This window comes from Cyanistes caeruleus, chromosome 6 (genome assembly GCF_971803275.1).
Source record: "Cyanistes caeruleus chromosome 6, bCyaCae1.hap1.1, whole genome shotgun sequence".
In the NCBI taxonomy this organism is placed as follows: Eukaryota; Metazoa; Chordata; class Aves; order Passeriformes; family Paridae; genus Cyanistes; species Cyanistes caeruleus.
In genome coordinates, this window is record NC_141706.1 from 36,404,044 (window position 1) to 36,421,029 (window position 16,986).

At 36.4% G+C, this 16,986-nt stretch overlaps 1 protein-coding gene across 31 annotated transcripts in view; it reads right to left on the bottom strand.

The window, feature by feature from the left end:
• The window catches only part of GPHN (gephyrin), a 277,246-nt gene that overhangs the window by 111,290 nt on the left and 148,970 nt on the right, over positions 1–16,986 (bottom strand). For 6 of the 31 annotated variants that reach the window (XM_086892682.1, XM_086892672.1, XM_086892673.1 and 3 more), the window contains exon 5: positions 8,196–8,234. The exons of the other annotated variants lie outside the window; for them this stretch is intronic. In XM_086892682.1, coding sequence (XP_086748808.1) covers positions 8,196–8,234 — 39 coding nt within the window. The remainder of the gene's footprint in view (positions 1–8,195; positions 8,235–16,986) is intronic. 31 annotated transcript variants of the gene reach the window in all.

Sequence of the window (16,986 nt, forward strand, 5' to 3'; positions counted from 1 at the left end):
ATCTCACTGCAACTCCACTTTGTGCAAGAAAAAATCCCTTTCTGTTCAGCAGAAGTAGTAGAGCTGAAGATTTCCTGGTAAAGACAATAAAATCATTCTGCTATTACAAAAACACTGTTAAAATGTTATCTGTCAATACTTAGTATTACTTTAAGTTTTCCCTCAGTTTTTTCAAACTGCCTCGTATTAATATAAAATAGGAAATCCAGTCCAACCTTTAAATAATTCTCTAAAATTTGAAGAAAAGGAACAAAACACGAGAAGTGAAAAATTCTGTTCTCTGAAAAACAAACTTATGCAGCACAGATGAGAGAAATAAGCATGGGTATCTACACTATGCCAGTAAGAATTCTACATGACTGAAGTGACAATGTAATGAGCTTTAACTAATGGAATAACAACTAGGGAGAACTGTCTCATAAAAATATACCCTAGACAGTGTTTCTGGTTATGTGTACTATCTTCTAGACTATATATCTATACCCAAGTGGAGGCAGGCTACAGTCAGCTTCATTTCTAAACTGGTGCCAAACTTAGATTCTTCTATATGAGGAGAGTGGGTGTATTTGTGGTTTGGGGAAGTATACTAAGCAATGTAGTCTAGAAATATATAAGAGAAACAAAACTGTAACTTTTATTTTGTTGTGGTATTAACAACATGGGAAAAGAGAAGGCACAATTTCTTAGAGACCCTCATAGGGACACAAAAAGGATGAGGCCACAAGGCAGAAATACACACTTCTTTCTCTGAAGAACTTGTGCAGTGTCTGAAGCAGTGAAAGAACCAGAAGTTTTTACCTGCAATTTCACTTCTATAAATAAAGAAATAAATAATTTTGCAATGCTTTAGTTCTAAAACATTGGTTACTGAAATTCAAATGTGAAACTCTTTTTCTTTTGAGGATCTCATCTGATGTTCCCTAACATCTGCCACCTTTTGCCAAGAACAAATATGGCACACAAAATATTTGCACTTCTGAAACTTCAGTCAAATTCTTCCACAGGTTAAGTAGCTCCTCCAAACACTTTCAGATCTCAAATTATCACTGTTGAAGATTTAATAAAAACACTCCTTGCCAAAACACACCTTCTGCACTATAAAGAGAGGACTAATGTGTGATAACTTTTCAAGAATACACCATAGCAACACAAGAACTACAAAAAACCCCTTTCTCTTAAGATTCCCTTACACAGTATCTTTACTCCCCAAGTAAATGATAAAGCATCTCTAAAAACAGCAGCTTTGAAGTACTTTTCCATAACCTAAAAATACATAGAAATATTTCTTTTGTGACATCCAGTGATACAATTCATGTGTTCACAGTCTGAACAGTTGTCAATTCTGGCACATGCAAATGATGCTTTCATTAGAATTGAACAAGTAAATAGATTTTGAAAGCCAAAGTGACCTACTGTGCATTCTGTCAAATGATTTCCTGTATAGGACTACTAAATTTCTGGCACAAATAACATTTTTTACCTCCAAGATTCTTGTGGAAACAATTGAATGAAAAGGTTTCTCAAGCAGAAGATGAAAAGTATTTTGTTGAGACTTCTGTAGCACAGAGCACTTAAGACAGAAGAACTCCTAATCTATATTGAGTGAGGAATATTAAATATATCAAGTTTACCTTCTTCTCTGGAATTTTATACAGTATTTTATACTTATCCTTAACTATATATATATATATATATGAAACTCCAGTATAGAATATATTCTCTCTGTTACACTAAGATGTTTACTATACACATTTCCAAAACACTAGTTCTTTTCAGTTTCAGAAGATGTTAAAATATCTTTCATACGCTAGGTAAAACCAGTTGAGTCATTTATTAACACTACTCAGCTGTGACAGAGCAATGCTTTCATATTAATACCGCTTTGCATTGTATAAATTCTACTGGTTTACTTCTCAGATGCAAAACCCAGTTTTGAAACCCTCAGGGTTCCTATAACATACAGACTTTTTCATTAATATAAATATAGCAACACCTCTCCTCACATACACTTCTGCTGTGCTTGAAGCAGCAGATCATGTTGTGCAGAAAAATATTTTTCCTTTTTAATAAAATTCCCTCTGTGTCCACACTTTTTCAGTGAGCTGCTTTTTACACTAGCAGTGTGTGAGTGGATCACTGAGAAAAGGCAGTAGCTTATACGAAATGACAAGGCGAAAGAGATTCATGGATAGGCACAGTGAACAAGTCAGTTCTTGCTCTGTATACTCAAAATGTACACAGGGCTCTTGCACCAAAGGCTAAGCCTCTCACTGTCACAGCAAACGTGCTCACACTAAGAGTACAGCAACTATAAACATCACGCCTCTAGGTGGACTAACTCAATTAAAAGAAATCAGATGGTATTTCTAATAAATTACATGGGCGATGCAAGACCATAATTCAGAATAATATAGAAATCAAATGCACCCGAGATTAGCTGCCCAACACTTTGTATCTGATGAAGCAAATTACATCTTAAATAATCATATTTTTTTAAAGAAAAGATAACAAACACAGACATGGAATATTTCTGGGGAAAATACAAGACTGTCTAAACAGTGCAGAAGTTATTGAGGAAATCCCACAGTTTCCAGCTAGACTGGAAAACCCATCTTGGTTAACCTCTAAGTCAAAAGAAAATTCTACTCTCTCTTGCCTCTAAAGAATGATGATGATTTAACAACAGCTTCTCATTAAGATTCTGCAGGAAATAAAATCCCTGGGAGACAAAACACATCTGAAAGAATTTTGAGCCCTTCTCTTTTCTTTTTCCAGGAATGCCCAATGCTGACCAGTAGAAATCAGTAAAGTATGGGTGAATTGTAAGACTTTGAAAGGCACCATAGCATTAAGCCTTGCTGTTCATGGATTAATTTTGTATACCACTGGATACCTAAGCATTATTTGGTTTCAAAGGAAGAACTGATCAGCTTATAGTAGGAAGTGACAATCACCCAAAAATTTTTCACTCTGAAAAAGGGAGTTGTAGAACAAAAATTCAGCCAAAATTAAAAGCAATGTGTAGGTTTCATTCGGCTTTGAAATCAGCAAAATCTTCCACTTGAATGTGATGATGATGAGCTCACTTGAATGAGTGATGTATGTGATTGCAACACTACACAAAATAAAGCTTATTTACTACTCTCTCAGTCTATATGCAGACAGACTGCAAGAAAAAAGCCTAATAAAGGTGTACAAACATTTCTTGAAAGCAAAGAATGAAGGTGACCTGACCTTGAACAGTTCGAGGCATGGGGCATCCCTAGCTCCTCTGTGCAACCTGTGCTAGTGCCTCACCACCCTCACAGTAAGGAATTTCTTCCTAATATCTAAATTGACACTCCTTCAGTTTAAAATCATTCCTCCTTGTCCTATTACATCAGGCTCTGCTGAAAAGTTTGGTCCTATCTTTTTTTATAGTCCCCCTTTAAGTCCTGAAGGAATGCAACAGAGTCTCCCTGGAGCCTTCTCTTTTCCAGGCTGAATCCAAAACCTGTCTGGGCAGAAAAGCAGCAAAATGTACAGGGGGGAACAATTCTGCCACAATCACTGGTGCGTTACTTTGCACATCCATCTGTAGGAATAAGGCCTCAAGCCAAGAGAGATGCTGTGAGATGTGTGCTGAAGGGATTCATGTGGGCACGATGGGCTGCTGCTAGGGGTGTGAACCCCCACCTCTATATACAAACAGCTGCCCCCGCCATTTATGCAGGCAGCAACAGGATATTTGACTATAATATCATCCCCACTTCTCCCCTAAGTATGAATTTTGCAATTGAAATCCTCTTTGCAGAGGATGAGAATATGATCCCTTTCTGCAAACAAGTCAAGAGGCTTGCTCCTCTCCTCCTCGCCAAAGCTGGGCTGCCCCTGTAAGATTTGTGCCTCTGCCTGACTTGGACATTACTGTGAAGAGCTGTACACAGCACTGTATGCTCACATTTTGTAGATCTAGTGTATTTATTATAGTCTATCTAACAAGAGTGTGTAACATGTTGCTTTCATGAACTACACTATCTGAATCTGTGCTCATCAAAGTTCTTACTGAATGTGACCAGACCTAAAGTGCCAAACTGGTTGCAGGCAGAGAATGAGCTGACTGCACCCACATCCTCTTGATCTCTAGGGAACAGCTGGGAAGCAAGGGATTGATTTGCTGTCAAATTTCTATACTCTGAATGTAACATCATCTCCTCGTTCTTCCAGCAAAAGCTATTGGCCGACTAAGTTAACAGGTTAGAGCTGAGAGACACTGGAACTTACTCTGGATCAATATTCATTCAGCAAGTTGTTACCTGAATTGTAACAGCAAAAGCCTTTGTTAGTGATGCCAAAAGGCATGTATGTTCTTCAGTACAACATGTATCACTCCAAGCATTCTTGTCTAAAATTAACAAAAAAAAATTTCAGTCTGAATCCAGAAACAACATACAGATGAATCTGAATTCCAAGTTGATATGGGTCACTATCAGACGTATTATTTTTAAAAAGTGGAAAACTTCAACTGAAAGTGAAAGCAGTGATTAGATGGATCAAGGCAGTGAAATACCTTCTGGAAATCCCAAGGTAGAAAAATAATTATGCATCTCTCTTTCTTTTTGAGTGCAAAAGATCTGTATTAGTTAGGAATTTGTTTTCTTTCCAGAAAAAATTGAAGAAATTAGTTGCTTAGAGACTGCAATGCTGCTATCATCAGAAAGGATACTTTTAGAAAACAGAGAAGAATAAAGAAAGTGAACTGTAAAAAATAAATTGAAATTTGAAAGTGCATTGAAGTAAAGAGAATATACAACAAACACTCTCTCCTGATAAATCATTTGCAAGATTTAGATATTTTAGTTCAGGGAATGACTGTGAGTACTATAACAGTTTTTTTATCAGAGATAACAAGGAAGGAAAAGAGTCTAAAAAGAGAAATAAAACAGAGATAAAATTTGGCTTATAATAGGAAATTTAGTTATTCTAGAAAGGGAAATTATGAGCTTGAAAGACTGGTACTGTTCATGACTGCTTCAAAAGCTAATTTTGGTAGAAAATCAGGATGAGCTAAAGTATACCTTTAATCCCTACCCCCCCTGCCCAAAAATAACGAGGACAAAAGACTAAAAAAGCCTCCCTAGAACAACTGTGGGGGAAAAAAAAAAAAAAAGGATAAAATAATGCTGTATACCACTGCTACAGGAAATTTAATAGAGAAAGTGTTATTCCCAGGGCTTTGTGTGCAAGTTTTTCTTTAACCAAATGTTGACTCATTTATAAGACAAAACTTAAAATTTATTCTTTCAACTTACCACGGATTCTTTTAGAACTAATTTGAATATTTGTACCATAACTTGACCACTTCAGGAAGAAAGCTGGTTTAATTTCACATATTACAGTGAAGCTGCCTAAGACAGCACTGCATCAGTTCTGTCATAGGTATAATTTTTAGCCAAGAAAATTCCATACATTAAAGAAAAAGCTTAGTGCTTATTTTCCCCCAGCTTCTGCTGCCTTTCTGCATTTAAAATCTATGTAACTTGAATATTATTTGAAAAAAAATCTGCACATATTTGAGGCAATATTAATCAAAAAACCCATATATTAAAAATAACTAAAACACTACATGAACAAATGACATATGTTGATTGGGATAAGAAGTGAGTGAATTCTAGCAGTATCCTGCAGCCCTACAGTGCTAGAATGAATATTCTTCCTTCCAGCCCCTGCTGTGCTTCTCAAACAACAGCCTAGGGAAGCACCAAAGTAACACTGGGAGTTAAAGCTTGGAGAAAGAGATTTGCCACTGAGACCTGTTCTTGTCACCACACCCCTCAACAACATGAAGCTGGTGGGAAGTGAGAGACTGACAGCCTACCATCTTTAAGAGTTCATGAAGTTGTGAAAAAAATATGCTTGGAAAAGCAAGGGAGGGTTGGAAAGGCTGAGAAGAGAGAGGACAGGAGAGCGAGCCTAGGAGACAGTGAAGGATTAAAATACAGGTGGACAATCACATCCTCCAGCTCCTCAGAGCAAAATACAAGTTAACTGGTTTCTAGGCATTAACGTGACAACTGGGAGAAGGGTCCTACTGGCTCTTCCTCTGAACATGGTCAGCTGTCCTAGGAGCCAACCTCCAAGCAGCAAGCTGGTGCTGGGGCATGGGAACAAGGTGCTCTCTCACAGTGCCTTTCCCTGATTCCACAGCTGGTCCCACACTGGTGAAAGCTGCTACTGACTCAAGAGATGCCGCCCTGCCTCTATGCTTAGGAATAATTTCACATGTTTAAGGTACCTTTGAAGATAGCAAAAGCAGTAATAATATATCTGAAGAGATTAAACGCTAAGGTTAAAAGAACATTATATACAATTTATTTAAATATAGTAAGAATTTGCTTTGAAATGATGACTGGATTCATTATGACAAAAGATTTTCTCCAGTTCCTAGTTGTTATTGGATTCAAAAACATAATTAAACTCACAAACACTCATAATAAGCAAAAAAATCTGTGACAGAGCTAAGAAAAGAGGTCAAATGAGTTGAATTAAAAGAAGAGCAGGAAATCCTGCTTCTTATTCTAAGATGTGACAATGATTTATTCCCTTACTATGGACCTTACAGATGCAGTCAAGTCCTTGTTCTTAATCTGTGAGAAAATGACAAAAGGTTTCTGTAAACTGTAAATTGACCATTTTCCCAGTACAGAAAAGGGTAGGAAGCAGCAACTAGGACACATTTCAGTTTGGTAACACTGTACTGATCCAATGGTTTATTTAGATTAGCTGCAACCCTCTGTTTTAAATAAAGAGACCTGTAAAATTTCTTACTTAGCTTCTTTGATCCACTGTGTTTAATGAACACAGCTCCACATTCAAGCCTTAATCTTTCTGAGCCTGAGCAGCAGATTGTTCTTCCTTCCTATTAATACCCACCTTCCATGGATTCTGACATACCTTAGGTAATATTAGGGTTACAGTACTTAATTACTATCAAATTTAATACAATATAACTTAGTAATACACCTATTGAATAAAGTGATGGAAGCAAAGACTAAATACAATTCAATTTGGTTTGGGTTTGGTTTCTTTTTTCATAAGATGGGAAAGGGTTTGAGTAGTTCTATGAAAAAGCTGAATGCTGGTACTGAGATCAGTTTTTGGCTGGTATGTTAAACTGAATCAGACCATGAAGGAGCCGGACAATAGTTTTTCCCCATTCCTTACAATTCTTCATAATCTTTTCAGACTGGTGCATATTTAGAAATAAAATCTAGGCAGATGGGTAGGACAATATGATAGAAATGCCAGGCATAAAAGCAAGTGGACAGGATGGCAAAAGAGCAAGTGTCAGTGAGTAAGCAGACTCAAAGAGCAGTAAGGGGACACTATATTCAAGGATCAGGTGAAAAGGCATGAGGAAAATGCCAAACATTCAGCAAGTTGCTAAAGCAGTACCAAACATTCAGCAGGTGTGCCAAGCAGCAGAAGAGCAATTCCACAAAGTCAGCAGATGCAGTCAGCAGGAAGGCAATGCCAGGCACCTGGAGCAGGAGACAGGGCAGCAGGAGGCCAATGCCCACGTACAGGCAGACTGAAAGGACAATAAGGAGGCGATACATGCCGGGCAGCAGATGGACAGGGCAGTAGGTAGTCACTGTCAAGCAATTAGCTGGTCAAGAGGCAATGCCAGACAGTCAGGCAAAGGGCCAAGATTCCAGGAGGACAATGCCACACAGCCAGCAGGTAGAGAGAATACAAGATAGTAGTGAGTGCCAGGCAGCCCCCAGACAAGGCAAGAAAAGACCAAAGCCCACCAACAATCAGATGCAACTGTTGGCACGAGCAAAACAAAAGCCTGCCAAATGACTGACAGGGCAGCAGGGTGGCAGCGCTTTTTCAACAATTCAGAATACCATGAGTGAAACAGTCCCAAGAGTCTAGATGCTCACCCTTTGGTAATATCATTTGATCAGAGTGAACCATGAAAATCCACAGGAGAATAGCACACAAATGGAAACAGCAAATGAGTCTGACCCTAGCACTTGGGGAGGCCATGGGACCTTCCTATAAAACAAAAATATGAGAATCCACAAGAAAATCAAACAAATGGGAAAAATGTGTTTAAAAATTGTTTCTGATGATGATTAAAAAAGCAAAAAAATACTAGCAAAGAATTAGTTTGGAAATGATTGGGTGGGATTGAAGATGTTGCTTACCCCTCTCTGGAGCCCACATAATGGGAATGTTGGGAATTTCTGCAGCAGAAAAACAGAAGAGAAAAGGGATTTCTGACTCCCAGTTCAAGGAAAGCATGTCAATTTAGGACTGGGTAATCTCTTTGGGCAAAAAGTAAGAATTCAACTGAATTTTTGCCCATCCCCAGATACATGCCTTTATGGAGGTTTGTGAAAAATTTAAGAAGCCCACATCACTTTCATCTCATGACCTCCCACCCTTGTTCCCCAAAACCACACTTACCTCTAGCACCTCTAGTATAAGAGGGGAAAGGGTTTGGTCTTGTGAGCTCATTCCCATATCCACTGCAAAATGGCTTGTGAAGTTGAACAGAAGTACCCATTAGGCACTGCTGGCCATTTGTGAGGTAAACAGAAGTCAGCATTAACTGTTACTCATTATTCGTGTAGGTTGGTGTTTCAATTTGGCTTAGACATACCCACACTCTAATTAAAAGAATTAGTCTTAGGAATCTTGTGGGGTAACCTTTTTCTAAGTATCAAACTTAGCAGCACCTATTTGTTACCTTGAATATCATCTTCTCTTTAAATTCAGCATTTTGCTATTTAACACGTTGGTTTTTTAAACAAATTTAACTGTTTCAGAAACTTCAGCTGCTGCTTTATTTCAGAAATGTGCAATGAACCCTGAAATGTAAGAACTGAGAAAATCCCAGCACTAATAAAGTTCAGTAATTTAACTCATCTGTCATTTAAATCATGAAAGTTTTTATTTGGTATCTACTTAGAAACTAGAAGAGCCAACCAAGAATCAAGCTTCACTGTTTACTAAGAAGTCCACACTGCATGTGCATTTATCTTCCTGCACATTAACCTTTTACTGTCAACACTGAAAATCTACACTCCACTTTGACAAGGCAGTAATATAAAACAAGAAGACAGCTCTTCCCTCTCCAAACTGTAGAGAACCTTAGATAATGTAAAGGAATCATTAGCTTTGCTGTGTGCGCCCCTGCTGAATTAGGATCTGGAAAGGTGGCAGAGAGAATCTCTATGAACTTGCAGCGCACTCACATGCAACAAAGTTTTTAAAGAACACAGCAGTGGTAGGCTAAGCTGATGGAATTTCATTTATATTGATCTCTGGGTATCAACCACTCATTCTTTTTCTAGCAGAGCACCACACAAGAATAAGAGAGGTTAACAGAACTTCAAATTTAGAAACTGGGGTCACAGAATAGGAATTTCTTCCATTCCCAAACTTTCCCACACTGAATACTACTATTTGGACTTAAACAAAGTGTCAAATAATTCAGGCAGAGGAGACCAAGAGACTTCCATCATAGGATTAGTAATGGCATAAACCAGCTAGGAACTGCAAATACTGGCTGAACCAGTATCTGGGACATCAGAGTACAAGGTACTAAGAGACCACATTAACAGTTTCATACAGTCCTGTGATTTTGTGGCCAGCAGGAACTACAATTAGCTGCACCACATCAAGAACAGAACTGCTATCACCTTCTCTCTGAAGGGAGATCTTTCAAGCTTAATGAAAATGAACTGTGACAAACTGATCTCAGCATACCATAAGAACATGCTTATTTGTGGAGGAAAATATGGACTTTTAACATCCAGTGACAGTTTAAATGTCAACAATACATAACAGAAGGTTATGCACCTCACTATTAATTTAGGTATTCTGATGACAGAGTAACGGGGAAAAGAATATATGCATGAAGGGACAAGAAACTAAAATATAGTCTAAATAAAGGTTAAAAAGCAATTATTTTCTTGTCCATAACTGATAAGACTTTCATGCCTAAGCGTGACAATAGTCATTTTGGTTTTCTATTTTGGTACTTATACTGAGTCAACATTTTGCTAAAGCTTCATTGCTCCATGTGGTAGCAATTAGGAAAAGCAGGAGAAGGACTAGTTATAATCCTAAGAATAACTCCCAAAGCCAGCTGCTTTCCAAGACTCTTCCAGTTTCTTTCTACTTAGTGGCTGGAAAAGCTCCTACGCAGCAGGGAAGAAGTAAATGAGAAATTCTCTGTTCTTTAATAAGTATTAGTTTTAATGATCAACTATTTTAATAATGAGTCCTTTTGCTATTCTGGTGTGCTAATGTCAAAAGACCTAACTGACTCAATTTTTCATACATCTTAAATCCAAACTAGTATTTGCCCTCTAGTTTTCATGTCTTTAAGCTGCCTTCACAGAGAAGTCTTCCTAATATTTTTTGTTAATTTTCCCTGTATTTAGCTTTTTCTGAACTCTTTATAATAGACCATGACCAGAAAAAAATTACAGGCCTGACAATGTTTTCAAGATTATTTTGTTTTAACTTGATGTTTAATTTTGTTCAGTTTCCTGTTATCTTCTCCAAAGTGATGCTTTAATGGAAACCACTTTTAGAAATGCCTAAGAGGAAAAGAAATTCCAGAAACTCCAAATTGAAAATTTCATTATGCAGAAGTCCTATGCCAGGCCTATATTTCTTCCCCAGTTACAGAAAGGACTGCAAGATATATTCACTGTTGTGGCTATACTGCTAATAGGAGACAAGCCAGTTTACTTAAACTAACAGAGAAATGTCCACATGAGTTGTGGGCTCTACAGTGAAAACACAACTAAAAGACATCAGTAAAATCAAGAGGAGGAAAAATTCTCTTTATCCCATTAAAAAAGCACACCATAATCATATTGTTCATCAGGGTGCACTTTTGGAAGTACTGGGTTCACTCACACAGGAACCATTTGTCCACTCTCAGGACATGCCAGCCTTCTTCCAACTGCCATTCCTAAATTACCTTGGAAAAAATCCTTTCATTTCAAAATTAAGAACAAAAGAGTGAGATTTCCTGGCTCATTACCGTGGCTTTATCTCTCATTCTATGAAACATTCCAATTGCTTACTGTTGTTTTACTACTCTTTTCAGCAGAGCTTGCAAATATTTCCTACATGTTTGAAAGTCAAAAAACACAGCCTCTATTTGCTACTCCAGAGTATTAATGACACCTAAAAAAAAGAAAATAAAAGCTGATCCTCAAATGAGCAAAAATAACCAAAAGCTTAATAGGAATTCTATTAGCATTACCTTTATGATAGGATGGTCAGACAACTTTACACAGAAGTTTAATACATTAGTTAAGTAATTAAGAAGATATCTGCTCCAGCATTCTCAGCCAATATTATCAGGGTTTCGCATTTTCAAAAAAGAGACAAAAGCAATTAATGTAGTCCTTTAGAATAGAGGAAATAAAATTGTTTCATTATTAATTTCAGGATCCATTTGATTCAAACTATCTTCTCATCTAACATATACAGAACATAAGGCTGTAAGTGCAGGATGATTCATTTAACATTATCCACGATTTCTGCAAGAAATACAAGATAACTTGAGTTTTATAAGACATTTCTCCCACTAGCCAGCACTTTTGACTTGACAGAATTAAAATGAAGAATACAGATCTTCAGTAGTTTGCTTGTGTGATTAATCTCTTAAACAAACAAACCAACCCAAACACATAAAGCCTTTCATTATGATGATTTCATTTGATTTTTCTAGCTCAAGCTTTCTATCATCAGTTTTTTTTTACAGTTCTCTTCAGTAGGTAAAGAAAGCCTTTGGTACCTTACAAAGCCTTAGTATTATGCACTATTTCCCAAAGAAAGTACAGGCAAAACCAAAGTTACTTGTCAGTGCTCTTCATGATAAACTAAACAGACTGAGTTTTGTAACTCTCACAGAAATAATCGAGGAGAGGAGAGGAGAGGAGAGGAGAGGAGAGGAGAGGAGAGGAGAGGAGAGGAGAGGAGAGGAGAGGAGAGGAGAGGAGAGGAGAGGAGAGGAGAGGAGAGGAGAGGAGAGGAGAGGAGAGGAGAGGTACTCTTTAGCCCTTTTTAAGTCAGCTAAATCAAAGTGGAATTTCTCTAAACTGAAATATAATACTGTGGTATTTCTGTAAACTGACAGTGTGCGATGCAAATAATTTGTATACTGCTTCTCAAAGAAACTGGTGATAGATGTTTCGTGAAGTGTTCTACAACTAAGCATATCAATTCTGCTATAATAATATGCCTTTCCAAGAGAGATCAAAAATCTAAATATATAGTTTTAAATTGAAGTATTATGGCACATAGATATATTTGAATTTTATAACACCAAATACAATGCATCAAATAATAATTTTATTGAAAAATTAAAGCAGACTAGATAAAGATCTAATTGTATAAGCTAAGAACTTCCCGATGGACTAAGAAAAAGAGAATTTTACTTTACAGAGTTTCTGATAAACTTCTAAAAGAGTAGCACAGAATTTGGAAGGAGTCTGTCACAGAGCAATCTGCTCCATTTAAGCACCTTTGCTGATTAGATGTATGTGGCAAGGTTCTGTAACGCCAACCCTTTAGAAGCAAGCTGGGTTGGAAATGATTTTCTAACTATGAAGGCCTTAAAAGGTCTGATGGCAAATCACAGGGTCAGGTGTCATCCATACACAGCACATATTGTTATACAACAGCTCTGAAATCAAACTTAACTCAGAGCAAGACCTCCATTAAGACGTATGAAAAGCTACAGTTTTAAAAGAGACTACAAAAATATTTTCTTAAAATAGTTATTAAATTGGAGGGTACCTGGAATACTGAAGGGTGAAAGACTAAAACATTAGCCTGGGTAATTACAGGTTGCACAATTTCGTATTATTCCTGCCACAAAATTACTTATGTCCCATGTGAGATGAAGGCTTCATTCCTCCACACTATGGAGCCATCCTGAAGTGACAGTCTGTAAAATGGAAATTATTTTCTTTTGGTCCAGTGCCAATAATAAAATATTGCTGAGGAATAATAGAAGTAGTCCTATATCCACAACAAGCAATACTAGAAATCCTGCTGCTCTGGAAAGGCAGTATTTGAACAAGGGAGGACAAAAACCTCCTATATATTATTTCTAGTTTAAATTGCTGCCTATTAAATGGAAATTGTTATTTTAAAAGTTTAAGTCTCTCTGGATTTGGGTTACTTTGATGGAATGTTGCTGTGAATCTCACAGTGTTGCTGTGAGAGAATAGTTATAACATGACAATCCTACTGTGTCATAAGCATCTTATTTCATTCACAAAGTTCAAATGGAAGCAAACAAACAGACAAAACACATGAAAACTGAAAATAATAAAGATCAAGAGGGTTTCCAACATTACTTGAGACAGAGAAATGGAAGGATATAGATATTAAAGTACTCTGTGAAGTAAAATGGAATTTGAAGAAAAGTCCATGCAAGATACCTTAGAGAATGTGGGAGAGCCAAATGCAAAAATTTGCATTTGGCAATAATTATAAAAATGCTGGTATAATTTTGTACTGAATATAAAAAGACCTATTGCAGAAGAATTTAGACTTTCTTCTATTCAAACTTGGCTTTTGTGTGGTATGTTTGGAGTATTTTGTTCATTCGGAGTATGATTTTTCAGAAACATTGATGAATAGAAGGGAGCTCCAGAGAACGATTTCTTTTCATGGACTAGAGAACTCTGATGAAAGAATAAAGAAGTATGCATATATTTTCAGACTAAATGAAAACATATATGTGTCTAAATACATTTTAAGCCAGTCCATAAATAATGAAGAATATAAGCAGCAAGAACTGAAAGAAGCATTCATAAATTTTCCAGAACACTCAGAAAGTAGGAAGACTGTAAGGAAACATCTGCCTGGTGTTACATGCTAGAATACATGTAGTTCTTCTGTGTTTTTTATAAAGTATTATCTTAAAATCTTAGGGCTCAAAATTACCTGCAGAGTGGATGAACTAGTTGTGAATACACATTGTCACACAGTTCAAGAATGTCTATCATCAGTTGAGGACAATATGTTGATTTCTACTGCTATTATCTAAGTACATAAAATTAGTCTCAGTGATGGGCAAAAAAGACTTGGACAGAATCACACTAGAGACAAAGGATAAGGAAACAGCTAGAAGAATGTTAGGAGACAGACAAGTGAATTTTTTGAATGTAAAATTTTGCAAAAGAATAAATGTAAAAATACAGAAGACAGAAAATTGAGCAGAGCACCCATATACATGAGATTTTTTTTCTTTCCCTTTGTACTGAGCAACAAAGAAAATATATAAATATCTCAGAGGGATTCCTAGTGATTGATAAAAATGCTGCAACATTATTTAATTTTTTTTCACAGAAGTTAATGTATATTGTTGTCAACATTCTGTAAGAATTACCACTGAAGTATTGTAGTTCCAAGAAATAAATGTTTGCATCTGGAAATACAAAATTAAAGTTCCCTAAATTAACTTGGGCCATACTTGGATCTCTGTCCAGCAACAATGACTTTTTAAATAAACAAGCAGACTGTATGAGCAAACTCCAGCAGAGATTTAAAGACTATTCCCATAATTTTTATGTGAAATTACACTGTAAAAAAAAAAAGTGGTTGTATCTAAAAAATTAGGCTTACCCTTCAGCTTTAGTAGAAATGTAAACTACCACCAACTGCCATAACAGTTAAGAATTCCAGCATTCACTAGTAATGCCTATAACTCACTTCCAAATTCAGCCATCCATTGAGTGAATTTGGTTTTTTAACACATGCATTTCATCACTTCCAGTTGTGTCGTCAAGAAAGTGAAGGATATTCACAATAGTGGTGAATAGTGACCTTCACCCCCCAAAATGTGAATCGTAGGAACTAATTCAAACTCTCCATGCTCCTCTCCATGCACTGACTACACCGAGGCTATAAATTTAGGGCTCAGACAGGCAAGGAAAATCAGATTATGTGAATATTCCTAAAATCTTCTATTCCATTACAAGAAAAAAATGTTATTACACATCACTGAAACAACTGCAACAACCTGGAATGGTTCTGGTATATTGTTCAAAAGACAAAGTGAGTCAGGAAACTACAAATTTTTTGGGATGCATAATTACATATTTCTGAGGTATCAAGAAGCCATTTTTAGCTATATCATGCTAAGCACTTAATTTCAATTTTATCAAGAATTATAAAATTCAATTAACGCTGAGTCTTTAGGTTGCAATTATTCTTGGTTACTGCCTTTGTTGTGTAGGTACAATAGCAATTATGTATCTATACTAGAAAAGAAACAGAGAAACCCACTTTCTAATCCAAAATACAGGGGAATTATGGAGAAGCAGGACTGAAACATACCAGTGGAAGTATGACTCAACAGACTACTGTCTATATTCTAAGGAAAAATATTATCAAATTAAAATCTTAAAAGTTTTAAATTAAAGTTTTAAATTAACATCTTTAAGGTGACATCTCAATAGCATAATACTATATACATCCTTTCATAATCAGTTCAGTGATGAGAGCGTGCTGAACCAACACCATACACACAAGGGATGAAAACCATTTCCTACATCAAGGCAAGTTTTCCTAAAGGCTTGTTATTGCACATTTCATGTTGACACAATGAATTTTCCATTTTGGGTTTTCTCATTGACCCAAAAGACATAAAATATGGGGACAAAACTTAGGCTTCTTCGTATGTTTTTATTATGACACATACTGGCAAACTGATTTTCTTCCCTTAAAAACATTTGTTTGAATGAATGATGTAATAAATCCCATCATAGGAACAATGCTTGCCATCACCACTTTGTCATAAACTTGGGACTCTCTATCTCCACTGTGATTTAAGTTAATGCAACTTAACTAAGTGAAAAGTGAGTAAAGACTCTCCTGTATGAGTTCTTTTTAAATATGGGACTAATGTGACAGTCAGAACACTTGCTTCTGCTATGATCAGTCCAAGTCTTGCACATCTATTATGCTTAAAAACAACGCAGTTTTTCTGCAGTACAAGTTATTTATGACTTTTATATCAATGTGTTTTTATTATACAGAGATACAGTAATAATTCAGATAATTTTCAGAATGGCTTACTCAACAAAACTGATGAAAAAAATCATCCCTGCCTGTGATAATTAGTTTGAGTAACAGCAATGCAGTGTAAAGGAGATACTAGGTGTTTATGTGCAGAGTTCTCATTTGTTTGTTTTTTGTCCCAATTGCCGCTTGAGAATCTGTGGCTAATTTTTTGCACTGGCTACAATGCTTCATCTGGTACTGCTGCCTAGGCTTGACCCTGCAGAAAAGAAAACTGAAGCAGAAATTCATCCCTCCTTCTACATAGTCCTGGTACCACAACCTTCAAAAGCATTATGTTAGTTTGCAAGCAAGAGACAAATTGAACCAACTCACTTTTCACTTGTGGTGGCTTTATCAAAGTGAATAACCTGCAAGATCAGTTTCACTAGGTGTCACGCTGTGTTCATCTTAACATTGTTCCCATTTCCTGATACACACACTGCCCCCCACCCAGGTTTCAGTTACTCAAGGTTTCTAGTACAGGATCTAAAACCAGCAGAAGTAATGAAAGGAGCATTTAGTTAACATGTTTCTCTAGTTACACAAATGTTACACAGGAAATTAAAATGTGTTTTTGTATTCCTAATGGGAAAAAAATTAACTTCAGGCATGCAACAAAACACATTTGTAAGTAAAAAGCATTCTAGATATGCTATGAAGAACTCAAATCAACTTGAGAGTCTAAGAAATGGAAAACATACATGAGTACTTAAGAGAAATCTAGATATGTTTAATTATGCAAATAAACACAACTCAATCTTAATTCTGCCCTTTAGTGAACATAATCATACCAAATAAAATATGTGATTTTAAAAGTTCATGTTAATCTAATTTGGAACTATACCAAAATACTTCAAGAATAATCACACGCTCATTTCACATGACAAC